Genomic DNA, 22,605 nt, shown 5'->3' on the forward strand with positions numbered 1-22,605 from the left:
TCAAGCATACGGGAATGCGCACGCACACGCACACACACACACACACACACACACACACACACACACACACACACACGGAGGGAAGACACCGAGTAACTCACAGGAGACTGAACTTGTCCTGGAATTCAGTCCCAAACGCCCCTCGAATGACGTCTGTGGTTTAAAAATACAGAGTTTGCAGAAAATGGATAGGTTACTTCATCCTTGGTGACCTGTCCCTGTTTCTCACTGGTGTGTGTGTGTGTGTGTGTGTGTGTGTGTGTTGCAAGCATCTCCTCAGATATCATGCAAAAACCGTCAGACGTGAGGTGCTGCTCTGGCGCAACCTTTACAGTTCAACAAAGAAAAATAAGAAACTGATATTTGATACCTGCGAGCCTGTAAATGCACACGCTGCACACAAGAACACACAGATACTCAGAAGATGAGAGCGTCAGCGTTTTATCTGCTCCCACACAAGCACTCTGAATACTACGTTTATGTTTCTGACTGCGTTTAGATCCTTTATGTACACGTGCGTGGCAACGGAGCACATGCATTCCCTCAGCTCGTGATGCCGCCTGGGCCTGCGTGCATACCCTGTGTCCATAGTGGCGCGAGTGCGGATGTGATCTGTGCGTCACTGTGCCAAGGAGAGTAACTGAGGCCTGGCAGCGGAGCAGACCAAGTGACGAGGGCTGGAGACTCAGACCCTCAGAGCCCTCACCCGCTGGCCCGGGGGGATATGAGAAGGAGAGCAGGAGCAGGAGAGAGATGCGTTCATTAGGCGAGGCCGTTTGCTTCCTCGCTGCGGTGGTGACGCTGCGGCTGGGGTTTCTCAGGTCTCCAGAAATCAAAAGACGTTGCAATGCATCCTCCACCTTAACGCATCTCTGGGTTGCATTTATCTCAATTTGTCTTTTCTCCGCCCCGATTTCTGTCTTTGGCTTTTCAAATTACTTGTATGTTGTATGACTGCTTTTATCTTTCTCTGATCTGACAGCAACAGCAGCAAAATCTAGCTTTCAAATCTTAGTGTGAGATCTCCTCAGCCTGGCGATGAAAGTCTGCATCTGCTAAACAGCAACAAGCGTGCCTGGTTTAAGGGGTAATGCAGCCATTTATTAATGAAATTACTGGTCAACATCAAAGCAGCAGAGGCTGAGATACCCTCACTTTTTGTCCCTAGTGTGAGTCAAGCTCCAAAAACACTGGATCCTACTTTCAACCTCCTGAAGGCGGAACTGAACTTAAACTTGTAAAAAAGACGAAAAGGAAACATTTACAACCCCAGTTCCTAAATGTTGGGATGCTGTGCAAAATGTAAATAAAAAGAGAACGCAATTATTTGCAAACATCAGTTTTGCTTGTTTTTCACAGTGTTCCGACGTTTCGGGGTCGTAGGTGGCGTCCTCTGAGTCTACAACCAGTGTGTGTAAATTAATTAAAGACAGAAGACACACCCACGAGAAGCTGAGCACTTTCTCCAATGTTCACCTTCAAGGTATTTCTGTCCTTATCCAGATTACCCTGAAATCCCCATAAGACCTGGACAATCCTAAGCCATCCAGGGCTCTGGGGCAGCCCCTTACTAAAACCTTCTCCTCTTCCTCTGCCCCCAGCAGCCTCCATCAACACCACCGTTACTCTCGGCCTACACGCTGGCCTGCTTCACTTTTTATTCACGCCTACTCAAATATTACCCCAATTTTGCTGTATATAAACACACCAAAGAATATTTACGATCCCATCTTTATGTTTTCTTTCACCGTGTCCCCCCTTCATTTATTAGCTATAAGCCCTAAAGCTTTTTTGACTGCTCCTCCGCCTGCCTATCAGTGTCACTTACACTATGAACCATGGGCAGCTGTTGAGCGTGTAGCATGTAGTCCTCATTCTCCTTTCCCATCTTGGCTAATTCCAGCTAAGGTCAAAGGCCAATAAAGCAAAAGGACAAGCTAAAGGAGCTTGGTCCAGTGACACTACAGTGTACTGTAATCTTACCGGGAACCTTTCCATTGCAGTCAGCCACTCCTCCTTCTCAGTCCGGCCAAATACATGACAACAAGACAAACAGAGCACAAACAACAAGCAACACAAGACGACCGTCTGGCTTGAATAAGAGATCATTTAGTCTCCACTCACTTTCTTGCCAGAGCCATACCCAACTGTGCAATCTTCCCTGTACAATCAGGCCTATGGCCTAAAGAGAGGATTAGAATTAGCAATACGCTCACGGCGGCCACACCAGCCCGACTCTATCTGCAACTCTGTGTGGCTCCACCTCTCCGCGACGGCTTAGATGTTTTTGAAAATATCAGAAGCGCTTCTCCGGGGCTCTTCGGGCGGCTACGAGAGCATTAGATAATCACCGGACTCCCCCTCCTCCTCACCTGCTAAAACAGGAGCACTGATGTCACTGGTGCATGAGGGATCAGTGAGCGACACGAGCTGGGGCACCGGGCTTGGCACACAAATTATACTTGGTTTAAACACACACACACACACACACACACACACACACACACACACACACACACACACACACACACACACACACACGGCGAGGAAGGGGGATTTGATGACTGCATGCCAATACACACATTGTGGAAGTTTGGAAACACACATACATAAAGCCCAGATTTGTTTTGCTGATTATGCCGTATTATTAAAATAAATAGGCTATGGGTAGAAAGTACATGATTACAGTACTAAACAGAAAAAAGTGCGACAGCAACAGACTTCCTGTAATTTTCTTCTTTTAAGAAATTTAGTCTGAATATTTGAAATTTAAATACAGCTGAAGCTTTTCAAATGGCTTGAATGGGATTTCAAACCACATGGATTTTGCCAAACCGTACATACATTTGTATGAAGAAAATAAGAAATTCTTTGGGAATAAAGTCACTGATTTTTTTTTTTTTTTGTAAAGGAACCACATCGCTTCACTTTGCAAGGTTTCATTAGCGTCATCACACCACCGATGCCGCCGCTTGCCGTGCGTTGCAGCTCACGCCCACTGTGTCGTAGCTCCTGATGCATAAAAGCTGCCACCTCATCCAAATCACTGTGATTTCTTCTGAATAGGTCCAGTTCACAGCAATGCCTCTTCAAAGTTCAAGTGCTTATGATAATGTGGTGATTCTGGGCTAAAATCACGAGTGTTTCCTTAATGCTAAATCCAATTGCAAAGTATAATTTGATTAGGTCATCCACTTCAGGCATAATACACGGCAGGCAGCGGCGTCTGTGGCGTGTGAGGTCGATTCGACCTTGAAAAGTGAAGCGATGTGGTGCCTTGACCACAAAAAAGAACAACATATATGCTTTTTCTGACTTTTTTCTCATAAATGTGTGACTTTAAACTCAGAGAGTTTGTTTTTTTTCTCACAAATTCAGTATAAGTAAGTGCTGATTACATTTCACAATAAGGTACTTGGTTGTTTCTAAGATTCTAATCTTTATGGTCTCTTTCTGCTTCCATACTCATTTTCTTTAAGAGGTTATTTACAAAGCAGGACATAGTTTAAAATGTTTATAATATAAACCACATAAGCTCAGTACTGATGTCCGTTAGAGAATCAACGCCTGTAATTCCATCTTCAACATATTTGATGTTTATGGACACACCGTCAACTAAACAGCAGCTTGTTGGTTTTTTACGTATGATTTTAAAATGCACACTGTATGATCTCCAGCCCAACTTTTGATGAACAAGAGGACATAAATGTAAAAAGACAGTTTGTGAGCAAACATGTTTTCAAGGGATTATGTCCCGGCAAAGGCTTCCAATTCTCCTGCAGGTCTCAGATGATTGACAGAGAGTGATGCAATGTAGCGCTGACACGAAAACACTCAATAAGGATCCAATAATAAATAAATAAGAGCACACAGCCTGGGACAAAACAAAATTTAAGGCCTCGTGTTTGCCGTTTATAGATTATTTAGCCCAGGGAGATGATGTGGAAGCTGTTGATGTGCAGGAATTACTGCGTGCAAATGCCTCTGCTTTGAAAACACATTGTTGCATAATGTGTGATATAGAATAACATCTCATACAGCTGCAAGCAGCTATTCTGGTGACATCGCGCACAGTTAAAACAGACAACCTGTGAGGAATGTAATCAGGCAGGTGAAATAGGTAGGACGCTGGAGATGACGCAGCAACGTTTAAACTATTGATCCACTGCTATTAGAAATGATAAGTGCACTCAAATGTCTTTCATTGTTTCTTGTGTGCATGCCTGTTATTCTTAATGGGGCTTTTACTCTAATAGTTTCCACTGAAACATTTCCTGCCCTCTTATGGCTTCCAATGTCTAGATTATAAATTTGCTACTCCACATATCACATCACACGCAACGGCTGAACGCGATAATGTGTTTGGTAACAACGGGAGAAGTGCAACTGGCTCAGAAGAAGGTGACGAACAGAACGTTACACATTGCAGAATTGGGGGGAAAAAATGGTTCTTTTCACACAGCGTAAACATTAAATCGGGTGCTTTTGATATATCAAAGGCCCAAACGTTACAGGCCAATACACGCACACGTAGATACATTCAGATGTGAATTTTTAAATCCTGATTTAGGAAAGCGACTGTTTCAGCATCTGAGCTACATAATTCATTTTCATGTGAGGGCCAAATGGTTTGGAGCACTACAGCTCTCTTACAGTTAAGCATTCCGATGATATTATCTTTTGCATATGGTGCAAACTCATAAAAAATGTCCCAGACAGGGACCTGACTGGGCTGTATTCGCTATTATTTCATTAAAAGCCAAAACGTGTTTAGCTTCGGACTGAATTGTTGTGCTGACCCCAAAATGTGTCCTTGCAACCACATACCTCATACTACAAAAACAATGAGCACCATCTGTGCTCTGCCCCATAAAAATTGTAAGGGATATATCAAGTGAAGGTACAGTATATCTTCAGAGCAAAAGGCAGGACACACTCCAGAGAGTTTTGCGTCATAGCTGTGTCCATTAAAACGAGGAAGGAGACGAGCGCTGCCTGCTTAATGCGGTGTTCAGCAGGTGAATGAGCGCCTTGCGTGTTTACTACAGCCAATAAGCTGCAGGCCTGTTCGCTTAAATCCACTGAGGCTCTTGTCTGCTCAGCGCTTCTTTAGTGAAGAAAGGCAGCAAAATGAAGTCAAAGCCTCGGGAGCATTTTGATTCTAAAATACTTTCAGATCAGCTGCCAAATTTTGCAGTGAAATGCCCATCAGGTTTATAATTTAATACTAAATCTGCCACTTTTTAGTGCTTTGTAAATCTTGCCCCAGGAAGAATGTTTCAGCGGACTGTACTGTGCACAACCTTTCTTCAGTTTATTCTGGCTGCAAGGACAGTGGTGTGACGGAGCGTGAAAATGGCCAAAGTACTCAAGTAACCAGATGCTGTTAACATGGCTGTTAGCATTGTTACCACGGTGTGTTGTGCATGGTTACAGCAGTCCACAAGCGACACATGAGGCTGTCTTCCAGGGGAGATCAAAAACACGCCTATGGACACTGACACTGTCACACTATGCAAGAGAGACGACTTCTGGATGAACTCTTCCTTTGGAGGAACAATGATGGTGTGTTCTGTACATGCTGTACTTTTCAAAACCACTCTAAAGTGTGTGATTAGGACCTCGAGAAATCTTAGTATAGAGGGGATGCACATGACATCAGTGCAGAATCTGAAGGGTGCATTCACATGAAAAAAAAGAGAAAAACTTTGAAAGTACGACTGAAAGAGCTGAACAAATAGACTGAGAAGTTTTTTTTCCAGGCTGCAAAAAGGCTGAAGAGAAGAGAAGCAGGTTGATCACTTAAATTCAGTGAGATAATTGGAAACACGGTGCTGAAATGTGTACATATAGAAAGACTCTGAGCAAAATCATACATTAGATTCTTTGGACTGCTGTGACTCCACCGTCCATCGATACGATAAATATGAAGCTACAGCTGCAGCCCGTGAGATTATCTTAGCATAAAGACTGGAAACAGGGGGAAACGGCTAGCCTGGCTCTGTCCAGAGTTAGCATAATGAGCCTACAAGCACCTCTAAAGCTCACAAATTAACATTTTATTTTGTTTTTTGAGTCAAAAAGTGTAAAAACTACAAGTTGTGGTTTTATGGAAGCAGCCTCCAGACTCCAGGAAGTGACTGCGCCCTGGCAAGAAACAGACAAGAACATAAGCCCCACAGGTGTTCATGTCAATGTCAAACCATTTCTTTGGTTGCCCTTTGACTATTCTCTGTATGATTATTTGACGAACTTCACAGGCTTTTCAAAATAAAGTGTACAGTTTGCTGAGAAATTCAATTTCTGGAACAAACTTCCACTGACCCAGTCCACTTTTGATTCAAATGGGTCTTTACCTCGAGATGTTAATTTGGTTTCCTCGAGGATTAGAGCTCTCTTTTTCTGATGGGCGCTGTATGGCATGAAAACTTACTAATCGTCCTTTGGGGAAAAATTAAAAGACTGACTGATTGGTTGTGTGTTACCCCAATAGTGGCGGTAGCCACATTTGCAAGACAGTGCAAGATTAGTCAGAAGTGCACACAAGGTCTTTGGCTCCTGAACATTTCCTATGAAAGATCACCTCACTGCCAACTTCAGCACTCGTCCTCACGCTGATCGTCTCCAGTCCGATCAGCCCTCAGAGTCTGAAGTCCCAGAGCAGGAAGCCACATTTGAAATACACATCGGTAGCTCGACACCACGACCCCTGCAGATGCGCGCATCTTAAAAAGACCTGAACCTGGGAGAGATGCAGGCAAGGAGGAGCCTAAAGGCCACCGGTGGACCTGGGCCCACTCACATCGACATTCCTGTGAGCTTCTGAGAAAGAACAGAGAGCGCTGCTACAAAGTAAACACTTGTAACGCCTTGTTTTGGAAGAATACCATTTCCATAATCTCATGAAACTATCACATGCTGACCTTATGATACTAAATTCTTAACCTGGAGGGGGAGCAGAACAAGCTTTGAATGTGGCCTTAGTTGTTAAGACTATTTCAAAAACAATGGGAGGTTCTGTTTCGCAAGTACATGCACCCAACTGACACCTCATAAGTGAGCAAGCGCTCGGAGATGAAGAGACCCACTGTATCTACGCTCAAGGTGACAAAGGGATTTATTATATTATCCTGATTTGATTTCTACACAGGATCAACGTTCACGCTGTCAGCAGTGGGAGACTTTGGTGTCATTATATCAAGTACTGGAGCTGCTTAATGCTCAAGAATAAACTGGCTCTGGGAAATAAAATGCATAAATACTGGAACAGCATGTTTAACCCGTAGACATCTCCTGCTATATACAAACATCTTGTAGCGTGATGAGCTCTAGAGCCCCATCTCACTTCCTCTCTCCTTCTCCTCATGTGTCAGTGGAGATAAATGACATGGCAAAAAAAAAAAAAAACAACTACTGCCCCGGCAGGCACGCCAGACAGGAAGGGAAACAGTCACTCCACTGCTGATGTTTTGTTTAAATAAAACATAATGAACGGCTGAAGTCATATTTAAGCGCTGTGGTCTTCTGCTGTCGGTGAATTTTAAAGCCTCGATTCCAAAAAAGTTGGGATGCTGCGTGAAACATAAATAAAAACAGAACGCAGACAAACTGTGTTTACTGACAACAGTTTTCCAAAGTGTTCCTGAGCTCATGTAGTAACATCCTTCATACGGGCATGTGTTCACAAAGTGGTGAACCTCTCTCCATCCTCACCTGTGAGCGACTGAGCCTTTCCAGGATGCCGCTTTCAGATCCAATCGTGATACTATCACCTGTTACCAATGAACCTGTTTACCTGTGGAATGATCCAAACAGGTGTTTTTGTAGTTTTCCAAATTCAAAATAAGAAGATATTTCCAAAAATCAAAGATGATGAGGTACAACATAAAATATATTGTCTTTGTACTGTTTTCAGTTGAGTGTACGTTAAAAAGGGATTTGTAAATTACCACATTCTGTTATATATTATATACTTTTACACAGCGTCCCAACTTCTTTGGAAACAGGGTTGTAGGAAAAATGCTACAATTACTGTAGAAAAAGAAAAAATGTTTCAGTCTTAAACTGAAACATTTTGGGAAACATGCTTATTCGCCTCTTTGCCAAACATTTGATCAGCTGGATGTTAGGTACCACTCTCACGCCTGGTCCTTTAATATGAAACATGTTACATCTCATTTGATGAATCCATAAAAAAGCTGATGCGTAAAAAAGACGATTCAGCAACAAGAACATTTTCTGGCAAAGGAAACAGTTCAGCAAATAATTAAACCTACGAAATATAATGTGTTAACTGGTGAGCTTTAGAGATGCTGGTGGGTGGATTTTGTTGCCTTTGCTAGGCTAAGCTAGGCTAATTGGCTGCTGGCTCCGGTTACATATTTACCGTACAGACACGAGAGGCGGCATCTAACCCTCAGACTACACAAACATATAAGAGAAATGTTTAACTATTCCTTTAACATACATAGACTCGTGTTTTCATCCATTGCGCCTTACAGCACCAAAACTGTGGCAGAGTGCCGGGGGTGAGTGCCATGCTCTGGGTAGAAAAACCCATTGTACATATACACATGACATCCTTAACAGACATAAATAAGCCTCGTCCGTCACTCCAGCCAATCAGCAGCTGTGAAGACAAAGACAACAGCGGGGCCATTGAAGTCAACTGAACGTGGTCACTGCTATGAGCGCACGGAGGGAGACGGCTGCCATTGTGTATAAATATATGTCATTGTGACGATAAAAACAGCTGTCAGTTAGAGACAGAAAAACGTATTAACTTTGGACGTTAATATCTGAGAGTTTTTACAGAGCGAGAGCAACAGACAGGAGAGGAGCCCAGAAAGTTTGATAGCCAAATGAAAGAAAGCGAAAAAGAGAGAGAGAAAGAGGAAAAAGAGCCAATATCAGTCTCCCTCCTCTCAGCCGGCAGAAAAAGCACAGTGGATTAATTCATCACCATGCTGAGCCTTTGCCCTCCTCTGGAATAAATTACCCAATGACTCTCAACTTAGACTAAACACACACACACACACACACACACACACACACACACACACACACACACACACACACACACACGACTGACCAGAGAGCACACACAAAAACAGTGGGAGAGAAAACTGACAAATGGAGCGAGGCTGCCCAGGTCAGCGGCCTATCGTATCGCACTACACGCTCTTAAAAAAGTAAGATGGGTCACGTGGGGTGTTCGGTCCGGAGGCTTTTCAAGTTCTGTGCTGTGCTGGCGAAGGTTTCCCCGCTGAGGCTTTAAGTTTAGAAAAGCAACCCTGTGTGCTGTGTCACTTCTGGGGATGGGAGGGGGCTTTGGGAGGTATGGCTGAGTGATTCCACCACTTATGTTAATGCATGCGGAGGCTGGAATCAGGCACCAGGCAAGATGGTATTACTCTCCAGACACTTATAAGCTTAGCACCTTTTATTGCCCTTTTCCACTGATAGTAAGAGGTAATGTTAAAACCCGGTCTATGTTCGCGGGGGGGGGGTGTAACTTGAGTTCCTTGAGTGGGGGCAATCAGACTGGAAAAGTCAAGGCCAGATAAATGGTGTTGTGTTTGGCTGAGGTCTCTCTCTGTCTGTTTGGCCCCACACACCCACCCTCAAAAAAAAAAAGCCCACTATCACAGGACCTTGTACTTGAGCCTTATCATCGCCAGAGCAGCCCAGATGGTAAAGTAACCTTGACAAAGACTCACATCACACTCCCAAACTTCTATTGAAGCTTTCTCACAGTGCAGGCGCCTGTACCATGCTCTCTATCTCCCCCTCTGAGCGGGAAAAAATGCAAGCAGAGATACAGCACTGTTTGAGCGTTTGCTTCATTCAGTTTTTTTAATAACGCTCAACCCATGCACTTTGCCGACGCGATGGCCGGCTGAGTGCAGATGTTGAGGATGGATGTCTGCGCTGGCTTCAGAGTCACAGTGACACAAGCCAGGGCACAAACATGCAGGCTGGAAACAAAACGCCTCATAATCAGGCAGCACACTGTTTGAGATGATGTGGATCTGCTGTGGCTGCAACTGATAATCATTTTCATTATTGATTAATTGGACAAAAAAAAGCAATTTTTCACTCTCAGAATTTCCTCGAGCCAATTTTGATGTTTTCAAATTGCTTCCTTTGTCCGACCAGCAGTCCAAAGCTCAAATACATTCAGCTTACAATCACATAAGACAAAGAAAAGCAGCAAATCCTCACATTTGAGAAGCTGGAACCAGATAATTTTGGCATTATTGCTTGAAAAATGACTTTAAAAACGAAAAACAGTCGCAGATCAATCATCAGCTGATCAATTTATCAACCTGATGTTTCAAGTCTACTTTCTACTGACACCTACTGGGATCACTGGTGCAGCTTTACTATTTCAAATAAACCTGTGACATCTCTCCAAGTCTCCACTCCCAAAATATATTCCAGGTGAAATTCAAGAAATTAGTTCCATGTGCTGTAAGAGTCCTTATTAAAGCGAGGTGGTGCACGCAAATCCAGAACAATCAATGGCCGTTATTGATCTCTTATGGGCAGAAGAAATCAAAAGAGCTACAACAAGCAGTAGCAGTATCGCTGGGCCTTGAATGCATCACGAGAAGCTGGCGCAGACATGACTTGTGAGGAGTGCAGCTTACTTTTCTGTAAAATCAAACCCGGCCGCTCACCTGGGACGACCGCAGAGGACGTTACAGAAGACACCTCACAGAGCAGGGATTAAGCATTTCCATGAGACAGAGATTTGTATACCATTAGTCTAACTCAATCGGGGGACTAATTCAATCAAAGGCACAGTGGGCGTCTTGACGTGGGGGCATCTGTCACACTGACTTCTCACTGCATCCTGCAGTGACATTTGGCCACAAAATTCAGCTTGACAGAGGCCCTCAAATAGCCTGCGGTCTGTCACACAGACGCACACACGCTCGTGGAGATAACCGACACGCACACACGCTCGTGCACTACTTAAATCACAAGATCACACTTTTTCTTTTTTTTCTTTACGGATGTTTTGTGTTCGCAGACGCCTGCAGATGCAAACGCTACAGCACAAGCTTTGATTTTATTATCAATGCGCCGCTGCTCGAGGCTTCTACGTCATTATTCTTCATTTACAGATATAATAAGTGCCCTCGACTCAATATTGGGCGATTACGGACTTTTCTGCAAACGGGATGAGGCCCTCTGCCAGCACACGTTAAACCCAGGATCTTCACTTCTTAGCACGCTGCACAAAAAGATCATCTTTCTCACCTCCAAACACACATGTGCCTGTTAATCTGAATAACAGCGATAGGCTGTGCTTATGTGCACATGTAACCTCTTACACAATACATAAATGCCAAATAATACCAAGAATCATCATCAGCTTGATTAGAAACACCTATTTAGTTGCTGCACACAAGCAGGCACAGCACATTTTGTTATCCTCTGTTAGTGTAATTATTTGTGGTCCAATACACAAATGGGACTGTTATTTTTTGCGATGATGTAACACGCTGATGGCAAACTTTTGGCTATTGTGGCACTCAATCCTTTTCACTACCTGCTCCCACTTTCCATTCACACATCCACGTCGGCTTTGTAAGCAGCTCCAGCTTAAAGTTTCTGTGAACTGCTTCTCATTTTAGCCACGAAACGCAAAATTTAAGCCCCGAGGAGACGCCACAAGAGAGGACTTCCTACCGAGGAGCAGAACGGTCGGAGAGGTGAATCGGAGGCCAAAGCTGTGTCAGCTGAAAAGGACCGTGTTTGACAAAAGATGCTTCTGTAAAGTCACACACATCATGTACATAAGAGGGGCTGAAAACGTCTGCTTTTTCCTGACTTTTACATAACCCGTCCCCCCCCATAAAGAACATTACTTCAGGTGAGTGTGGAGGCCGGCGACCCCGTGACCTTTCCTGCATCAAGGCCCTCAGTCCTCTAAAATCAAAAAAGCTGAGAACTTGTAAGGTCATGCAGGGGAATTTTCAGTTTGCTTCAAATGAAAGTCATGCACCGTCTATCAAAAATAGAAATACACTTGAAAACAGAGGCTATACTTGTTGTACTGAACAGTAAAGTCTATAGAGGCTTTATGGTTTTCCCTTTTTTTTAGTCTCATGTGACACCTACCATTCATCTCCATAACATTGCTATTGAAAAGATGCTTGTATGGTGTCCTTAAAAACCATATAGTTTTCTATCAATGAAAAAGAGGCCTGCAGCAAACACACACGCACACACACACACACACACACACCTAAAACTTCTCACACACACTTTGCTATAAATGCAATGAATGCAGGTTCCCTCACCTTGCAGCTCGGGGGTTTTAGGGGTAGTCCCGAGGCAGGATTTCCTTGATGCTGAGTGGTATTAGTCTGCTGGGGTGAGTGGGAATCCTCGGACTCTTTTCCACTGTGGTAGACCACCCTATCAGAGATATGAATACTTGAAGCACAGCCCATGCTTCAACCCACTTCAGCCTTTTTTCTTTTTGCGCAAGTGCTTTACTTTGAGGCTACAAGAGTGTCATTCGCCGTCTCTTTTAGTGCGTCTCTTCAGGTCCACCCTTCCTCTCGAGGGTCCATTTAAAATATATATAAATACACATATATGTATCATCTAGGCCACAGCAAAGCCGGTTCTCCAATTGCCCTGACACAAGGCATGAATAATATATCTTTCTACCCCCACCCCCCCCACCCCGACCAGGAAGCTGATTTCCTCCCTCTCTTGTTCACATGAAGTTAATTGGAGGTCTTTAATCAAAGCAGCTGTCTTGTCCTGGAAAACTTGGATTCCGTTATTCCTCAGCCGGTCTGCTCAGATCCCGGATCCCACACGGTTTTAGCCCGCACTCCGGCTCCTCTTCAAGCCTGCTTCGTACCACATCACCATTTTCTCCTCTTTCCTCAACTTCACCGTTATCAAGTAGGCCTAAAAACACAGCATGCAGTCCCCCCCCCCACCCGCCAGCTTCACGCAAGAGTTTTATCCATTTTTTGCGTCCAGGGTTTCATGTGTAGTCGTCCTCCCCCACCCCGGAGCCATCAAATATCAGGCTTTCTCCCTCTCTCTCTTAAACAATCCGGTTGCCCACTTCAGCTCAAGACACGGGCCACAAACCGGTTCTCACGACACTTTGCTCCAGTCCTGAGCGGTTCATCATCAACAGGCTGAAATATTCACACCGCAGGCTGTGACGCTGGCCAGTCGCTCCGATGTCAAACCCCCTCCGTGCAACATAATGCCATGTAGTCCGACACAACACTCCATGTATCAGCCAAAATTCACCAGTTTGGGACGCGGGGGGATCTTGGTTGGGTGGCTTGCAATCTCCATTCAGGCATCCGCTGCCCGGTTGAGGATGATCCGCCTGATAAAGAGGTCCAAACCCGGGCGCAACGGGCTCCGGTGTCACCAGGCTCCGCGGTTTTCTCTCATTCTGTCGGGGGAACGGGATGTGGAGGCTGTCAGACTGTAATATGTGGATGTACCACCTCTGGAGAATGCAATCGCTTGAGAGACACACAGAGGAAAAAAAAAAAAAAAAAAAAATCTAAAAAAAAAAAAAAAAAAAAAAAAAAAAAAATCCAAGACCGCTCCGTGTCCGCAAGTTTTGGGATCTGGACGCGGGGACGGTGGATTATCTGCGGCTGGCGAAGCGGAGCTGAGCCGGAATCGAGCTACATAATGCTGATCTTATGTTTGTCTTTTCTCTGCCTTTTCTGGCGTTTGCCCTTCCAATTCTTCAGCACTGCTTGACAGCGGCACATCCAATAAAAGCACCCGCAAGGATTGACCTACAGCCTTTACTGACGTTAATGCAAATGAGCTCCGCGCAGCTAATCGGCGTCGTGCTCGGCGCCGCTGGGTGGTCCTCCGCTTTCCGTGGGAATTTTGAAAGCAGGAAAAGGCGAGCAGCGAGCAGGCTGCAGGTTCGCTGTCCGGACGGTTTCTGCAGGCGGGACGTGCGACCCGGGTGGAAGCTGGTTTCCACGGGTGTTTTCACCGCGCCGTCTGCTGCAAAATCAGCCTAATTCAGAGCGGCGGTGCGACGTTTTTGAACACGCAGAAGGTTAAAACAGTGATGGACGGAACTGAGGTCTATGGAGTGCCAATGGGGCCAAAATAAATTACTTTTCAGGATGCAACATTGTTTGGAATATGTATGTGTATGTGTATTTATATGTGTGTGTGTGTGTGTGTGTGTGTGTGTGTGTGTGTGTGTGTGTGTGTGTGTTAAACATACAAAAAAAAAAAAAACCTGCGTAGTGAGAAATTATTTAAAGGTCAGTTTATTCATGTGAAATGCGAGTTCATCTCTGACTGAATTGCTGGCATCAGGTGTCATAAGCTGATGATTTTTTTCATTATTGATTAATCTGACAATTATTTTTCTTTATCTTTCATTTTGTCTGTACAACCTCAGGAAAAATTCCCATTAAAATTCCTCATAGTCCAATGTGTTGCCTTAAAACTGCTCATGCAATCAGCCCTCTAACAAATAAAAAGTACCTGCAAATATTTGGCATTTTGCTTGAAAAAAGACTCGATTAGTCGAATGAAGTGATTAATCGACTACTTTCACCTCTGTCTTTTACTTCTTTACAGTGCTTCTATTCTACTTAAAAATGTACCTTTTCATAAATAATTTTTTCCTAATGAATATTTGTTTTCACAGTGTCATGTTTCATGACGGTGTTCATGCACCTGTCACTTTATTTAAACTAAACAAATGTAATTGCTGAAAGTTGACCCCGTTTAGGAAAAATGCAGCCAAGCTAAAGAATTCAAGTGGATTAAAAAAAATAAATAAATAAAAATCATCAATTAATTTATCAGTGACATTTTGATTTCCTCACTTTTCAGGTCCCTACTTGTAACAAGAGTTCCTACCACTCCACTTTCCATCTGTTCAGTTTCTCAAGATGACAAAACAACAAAGTAATTTGCCTCAGAGATGATTTATTCAGCTCATTTCATAGATCTAACACACATTATATGATGAAAACCTGAGTGACTCTTGATTTTTAAGGCTGATTAGTTGAAATGTAGGAATGCAACCATTTGATAAAAATAAATGTCTTTTTTAATACAAATTGATTACAGACATTTTTGATAGTGGTCCCTTAAATTGGGTTACTGTGGCTGAGATAGTTGTTGTCCTCTAGTGGACAAACTATGTAATGGCAACACTTAGTGGCTGTATAAAATGCCACAAATATAACATTTTTTGTTACTTATCAGCCAACATATTACCATTACCAACATATCTGTTGCAAACTAACATCAATGTGTGGCAGAAGTGCAGCACACACATATACACGGTAGCCAATAGTGAAGGTACTCCAACAATTCAGTATTGCCATAAAGCAAGAGACACACAAGCTCATCGCCTCCGATTTCTGTTATAAATTTATAATCTTCAAGGCCAACTTAAGATAAACCTTATGTGAGGTCACCCATTGGTTTGTGGACCATTTTGAAGCTGTAAGTTTGGCATTATCTTTAATTTTTTGGAGCCACAAGTGACCATATTTGGACGAGAGGGTGAGGACAGGGAGGACAGGCCTCGCTATGCCATTGCAGCCAGATGTCAATCACAGGATAGCCATACCCTAAATCTTACCCTGTGACTAAAGTGAGAAGTAGGGTCATTTTCTCATAAGCTTACGTACCGCTGAACGTCTTCTTGCAACCAGTGGAGTCGCCCCCTGCTGGCCATTAGACAGATTGCAGGTTTAAGGCATTTCTGTATTTGCTTCACTTTTCAGACCCAGAGGCTCCATCCACTATTTCTAAAGTCTATGAGATAAACCTGATAACATCATGAGGGTTGTTTTCTCAGAACTAACATGTCTTCTCAGGCAGAGAAGTTGTCCCCTTGAAAAGTGAACTGAACTTTATCTGTGACATTGGTGGAGTTCCCCTTAAAAGCATGTCAAACGGCTCCAGCGTGCGTTGCCTTTGAGAACGACGAGCTTCTACATGCAACCCTGTCATATTACAAGCCATTACTGATTCATTGTTAGTATCAAAACCAAACCATCAGCTGCTTTAGCGTGACGTTAAATCACAGCCCGAAATGGTTTATCGCTTTTATAAAACAAAAACGCACCAGTTTAATATAAGAACTCAAGTGTGTAAGAGATATGACAGATGACAGCACATAAACGAATCCATCGACAGAGCGTGTTCAATTCTTTATAAGCTTTCAGTAACTCTGGCTGCATTATGCATGAGAGGATGGCATGTTTACTGATGCCTTAGTTGCACTTTTGTCTTTGGAAAGCAAACCTGTAACGTCTTTATGTTTAATTTACTGTCAAACTGCATGTTTCAGTCTGCATTCTTCAACTCCTGTATTTCTTAACCATAAAAAGTATTTTTACTAAATCTTTTTAACAGTTTACAACCTGGATATCCGAAGTAATAAAACCATAAAACTCCTTTTGCACTAATTATAATTCCCATTAAAGTGACTGTGTCAAGCTTGAGTGTTGACTGTTCTCATGCTCTGTAGTTTAAAATACACAAATTTGCATACTTACCCAAATAAAGATCACAGCGTTGAATTGTTATGTGAAAATTAGCCTGATATTGACTGAAGCTTTTACAGTACATTTGAAATGCTTTGCGATATAAAAATAGCTTAATGGACTGGGGAAAAAAAAACACCTGTATTAGACTCTCAACAGCCTCCAGTAACACAAATGTGCCTTTTTTCATTTCCTTCTAACCAATAAATCAAAGTCTAAGTTGAACTACACGTAAACTGTGATTATTCCCATAATTATTCCCGTTGGGTCGGCTAATTTTGATGAATAATCAGAGTTCGTGGGATATATGAGAGCATCCTCCACCGCTCTGTTACATCCCATTGTGAAATGCAATTAAATTAACTTAGTTGTGGAGATTTCTGACAGGTTTCATCACCACTTCTGCAGACAGTAAAGAAACAGGTGGATGCAACAGAAGCTAGATACTTAAGCTGGAGTCAGTCGACCCAAATCAGCATTTTCCCCCTAAACTTTAGCTCCAGTTTGTCATGAAGATGCTACAGATACACTCCTCAATACAGCAGAGGTGAATGGATTTGTAGTTGTGGTTGAAACATGACAAACAAATGATGAACTCTGGGCATGTGTAGTATGTTTTAGGCAGCTGAAGGAGCATTTGGTCAGAGTGTGAAAAGCTTAAGTGCTCCATTATCACAGCCCAGAGTTAATCCTCCTGTCAAATCCTCCTGGAAATGAAGACGCCCTGGAAGGAAGGTCTTGAAATGACCTGCAGGAGAAACATGTAGCATCAGTGCATCAAACAGCTGGAGTGCACGGCTTTCTTCTAACATTCAAGGTCGTCTTCTGTGGAGGTGCTCGTTTTAGTTTGAGAGCTCCAGGTGGGTTGACAGCACATCCGGTGTCTTAAGAAAGTGCAGTAAGAAAACTACTGAACAGTCATTCCTGAAGGAGCAGCTGTTATGGCAAAAGATTCACCATTTCATAGTCAGAGCATGCAGAAGATTATAGACAAACTAACTCTACATGTACTCAAAAGCTTATTGCTTGTACACCCATAGTGACACGTTAGAGTCAAAAAAAAAACAAAAAACAAAAACTAGTTCAGATGTGATGATGAGGAAGTGGTGCTGAGTGAGAGCAGGAATCTTTACTCTCATCAAGTGAGCAGTTTTATCTCATCAAATATAATACAGAAATAATCCCACATACTTCCTTATCTATCTACAATAAAGCGTCATATCCACCTCTCGCTGTGTGCTGTCAGAGCTGCACTCAGCAGCGCCTCACGTTCACTCTATTAACTCTACAACAGTAAAACTGCTCCGCTTTGGACACTCTGGCTGTTTGCAACTGATTTTAATCAAAATTGTGCTCTTCATCACTTCTTAGAAGTGCCTGGCAACTGTCCAAGAAGTGTGCAGTGCAGTCTGCTTCACTGTCTTTTCGGAGTCTTCCACAAGGGGGCGCCAAAGGAGCGAGTTTTCAAATTGTACACATTCAGACTTTCAGTTATCTTAACAATAGAAAGGCTGAATTCAAATACTATAGTGAGAAAGTATGAATATAAGAATAAGTTAGAATCTCCCACTCATGTCAGTATAACTGTAGGGGTTTAGTACAAATAACTAAATAAAGATATTTCTGCTGACTTACTGCTACAAAATCAAAAAACTGTTTTGTGTTTCTCTCTACTTTCAAATACGACAACATTTTATAAAAAATAGTGTTCAAAAAGAGCATCACATTACATAACAAACAAGAAATATTTTTCTGAAGACAGTAAATTGCTAAATTATGTCAAATTTAATGCACACAGTTTGCAAATGCAGGACTGTTTTGTCCTAACAGCCTGAATATTACAGCAAACAATGATGTAACCTGGGCAATATAACATCTGACGGTTAATCCATTTCATGTCACTGGTGTCTATTGAACAGCTGAGCTTGTTAAACCGTTCAGAGGCTGTGTCTCACAGTGCGTCCAGACACAACACAGAACACCTCAGCCGTTTTCCTGCTGTATTGTCTGCACACGCTGTGCCTGCCGTATCTCTGTTCCACATGCCGTTCTTGAAGCCTGAAACCTCACTGATTTGGATTCTTGGTAGATGACACATTGACTGACCACACACCATAGTTTTATCAAACAGGAGTTCTAATGATACGGATCAAACACTTTGACAAAGAGAAAAGCAGTGAGCGAAGTTTCCCATCCATCCAGCCCCACTGAATAACATGCTCTTATAATTAGTGCGTTCGCTACTGTACTCTGCTGATACTGGGACGACACTGTTTTGACTCCTTTATGGCTTACCTTGAGCCTATATTTAGACTGGGACGCCAAGGACTTCTGTTGAATATTTGTCCCATAATATTGTGCTTTTTTTTTTCCTTTTTGGAAAATGTGGGTCACTCCCTGATGTAAGTGTTTAATCTGTCATTCAACACGTAATTAGATATAAATCAACTCGCTCGTTTGTACTGTCCAGCCGTGAAAACAGCTGTTAAATATCATTTTGTCATGTCCTGGAGGGACAGGAAGTCTGTAAAATATGTGGCCTTTTAGCAGACAGAAAGGTTCAAACAAAATGCTATTACTGGTTGCACCATGGGAAATGTAGGAACCAGTGTTTCTGGAGCTTCACCAGAAGTAAGGCCTAAAAGTCAGGATATCTTGTCCTCTGCTGCTTTGGTTTTGTCTGTTTTTTTCTCTTCCGCCATCTTTCTACAGTAGCCCAGAAAGGACAAATTGAACTTTAGCTTCAAAGAGCTCCTTTACTGTTTTTCTCGTTTTTAATGGCCGGGATAGGGGAGGATGAGACGAGGGGTATTCAGGTGGTTGCAGTCTGCAACCTCACCACCAGATGTCACTAAATCCTACACACTGGTCCTTTAAAGTGAGCAATCTTTTCTTATACAGTAAAGTTTACTCCATCTTATATTTCACAAATCCCATATAACAACCACATAAACCATCTTTATTTTCAATATGGGGGAAAAAAATCAACATTTCTGCACATTCTCCGAGACACCTTTGTTGATATACTGTACGTACGCCCTCTAAAGTTTCACCTATCAGAGATCTGAGCACATGGATCCTCTCTTGCTGACTGTTCTGGACCTGATTCAGACCATAACGCCACTCTCGGTCTAGAGAATCTGAGAAGATGACTGGTGTTTCCCTGCAGACATCGAAGCCTGATCATTACAAAAACCCAATCAATTTTCCTGTTCGAGCACAGTTGTTGAGGCAGCTGCAGCGTTGCGCAATTAGGCAGCTGTACAAACAAGCAATCCATCTGCAGAAGACTACATAGAAGCAGGGAGGGAAAAAATGAGGTACGGCCGAACAGCTGTGAAGGGAAGCGACTTGGCTTCACGTGAACCTGTCCTGACACACGGTCACCTTCCATCCAGAGTGTGATTGTGAAGGTGATTTATCAGCGCAGGAGGCCGCAGCTGTAGCCTGATAGCATTTACCCTGTGGTGCCCGGGCCAAGCCACATTGTGACAAAGGTGAAGCAGATAAATAGGCAGCGTGCTTGCACCGAATGTCAGACAGCCGCACATAGTCAGGATGTGTCTACTGGTTGCAGACTGTTTCGGTCCCACTGAAGTCATATGCTGTCACAGCGGGTCAGAAAAAGGTTAATTAGATTGAGGAAATTGTGAATTCACACTCTGTCGCTTAAAATGTGCTCCGGACAGCGTAATTGGATCAATCCTCCAGGAGTTTACAAATCAAAGCTGTTTACTGGAGGGTCTTTAAAGGTCTCAGGTGTCCACATTTGGCCACACTTCAGAGGACGCTACAGTGTGCAGCTTCAGTTTAAAAGCGATGCTCTCATCCAGCACGAGGAGCACGGAGCGCTGCAGCAGATTTATGTGAGACAATAAAAACATTGTGTAAATGCGGTGCTGAGGAAAGAGATCAAATAACGGCTCGCCGTAAAGATGGAAGCATTTTGAAGTTCAAGAGAGCGTGTAAAGAAGGCATTTAGATTTAATGTGATGGAGTTTTAATCTCCAACAGGTTATGAACAGTGCTGGAATGTAACCTGAGCACTGTATTGATGTGCTAACGTGGCCCTAATAATAGTACTAATAGTTCAACTCTAGCAATGTTTAATGTAACATTGTGTGTGTGATTCATTTTTTTAACATCTTGCTATTACATCCACGCAATATCTTGTGCAATATTACATATTTTTTGGGTACTCATATATTTTTTTCTGCTATTTTTTATTTTGTATTTTTTATTCCCTTCGACATCGCCCAAATTGCTTGCTGTCTCTAACACCATAATTTCCCCAGCGGGGGATTAATAAAGTTATATCTTATCTTATCTCCACCACTGGTTATGGAGAGCAAGCCTGCTCTTCTGGACACCTCCTACCCCCACCCCAAAACCTCCACCACTGCAGATCCAAACCAATGATGGCGACGTGGAGCTGTCACCACTCTGGAAGTTGAAGGATGCAAACATAAAGTAGATGACGCTGGTTCATTTGGGGAGGAGAGACATGATGAGTGACAGCTTTCAAGCTGTGGATGATGTTTGGGGGTGATGACACGTGGATGTCTTCAGCATATTGTCTTGTCAGCGTAAATGTATTCTGTTGAAGGTCAAGTTCACATACTGAAGTTTGCATTAAACATTCAATAAGTCATGACTTGAATTCACCTGTTATGACTTCAGCCACATCGTTGTTGGTGTGAGACTTTATTTTAAATCGTCCCATAAACTTCACAGTGCTGTAAGTAGTTTTCGCCACTAGGTGGCAGCAGGATGCAGACATCAACAGGCTGTTACACCGCTTTTCTCACAAGTTAAATGTCTTTTTTCTGTTATTACTTAAACCTTTCAGCATGTTGTCATTTTTAATTTAATCGGTATCAGACAACAGATTATTCATTACTCTTCAATTTTATTTTATTGTCTTGCACACTTCAAATATTAAAATACTGCTGTATATTGTCTCAATCTCCTGTAAGATGCACACGTTGCTAGAAATTACTTTGCCAGAGAATACAAACGAAAAGAAATCAAAGTTAGGTTGATTATCTAAAAGGGAAATTAATTTGGTGCATATTTGGGTGAATACAGCATGAAAAGGTAATAGTACAAAAATACATAAAGACAAATATACTTTCTAAAGTGGCCAGTTATTTATGAGAGACACAAAACTGCGAATGGTGGACCAGCACCACTGGTATATACATTTGTAACATTTTGATTTCATAACTGGTCACTTTATCGACTTTAAGCTACTCAAGGTACTGTTTCTGAGTACTATACTTAACACCTCTTTATCCAGGGGTCATTTTCACCTGAGTGACCTTTCCTCAGCCAGAGGGAGAAAAAAAGGCAGTGAATAAATCATTAACTTTATACAATGTTAAAATAGAAGTGTTTGCACTTTAATTCAGTGACAATAGTATCTCTGACAACAAACTAGCCCTTTGTCTTGCAGAATGACAGATTTTACTTCCACTAACATCCACTAAATAACTCTGCCTTTAACTGAAAGTAGTAAAAAAAAAATTAGTCTTTTTTTTTTTTTTTTTTTCTTTTTTTTAATTTTATATATCTTTACAGGAAAGGAACCATTTGTATTTGCATTTGCAGGAGTCTTCTTTTACATGATTATCTGTGATGCAATCTTCCTCCTTCTGACACCAGCCTGGTTAATGTTTACACACATAAAAGTGTTACAGTAAACGCAGTGCCATTTATCAAGCAGGTGAATAAATCCCAGGTTCACAGGTTTGTGTGACCCAGGATGGCCTCTCTTATGTGTGCTATTCAAAGGTGGAGGGATATTTACTCCACTGCTGTCCTCAAGTACAATTCTGATGTCCTTTTTACATTGTATGCTGCTTTATACTTCTACACTGCAGAAGGAATTATTGTACTTAACTGCAAGTATTTGATAACTATAGTTACAAGTTACATTTCAGATTAAAAGTTTCAATTTAAATATATGACCAGCTTCTAAAATATGATGCATTGTTGTAAATAAAACTGCTTAACAGCTTATAAAGTTGTTCTAAAACTCCACCTTGCCCATATTGAAATG

General features: G+C 42.5%; 1 protein-coding gene across 1 annotated transcript in view; it reads right to left on the reverse strand.

Moving 5' to 3' along the window:
- Positions 1 to 13,805, reverse strand: part of pde8a (phosphodiesterase 8A) — a 42,991-nt gene extending 29,186 nt beyond the window's left edge. The window contains exon 1 of the mRNA XM_076731592.1: positions 12,315 to 13,805. Within this exon, the coding sequence (XP_076587707.1) occupies positions 12,315 to 12,467 (153 nt within the window). The 5' untranslated portion in view covers positions 12,468 to 13,805. The remainder of the gene's footprint in view (positions 1 to 12,314) is intronic.
- Between the last annotated feature and the right edge of the window lie 8,800 nt (positions 13,806 to 22,605).

Source organism: Chaetodon auriga, chromosome 1 (genome assembly GCF_051107435.1).
Source record: "Chaetodon auriga isolate fChaAug3 chromosome 1, fChaAug3.hap1, whole genome shotgun sequence".
Classification (NCBI taxonomy): domain Eukaryota; kingdom Metazoa; phylum Chordata; class Actinopteri; order Chaetodontiformes; family Chaetodontidae; genus Chaetodon; species Chaetodon auriga.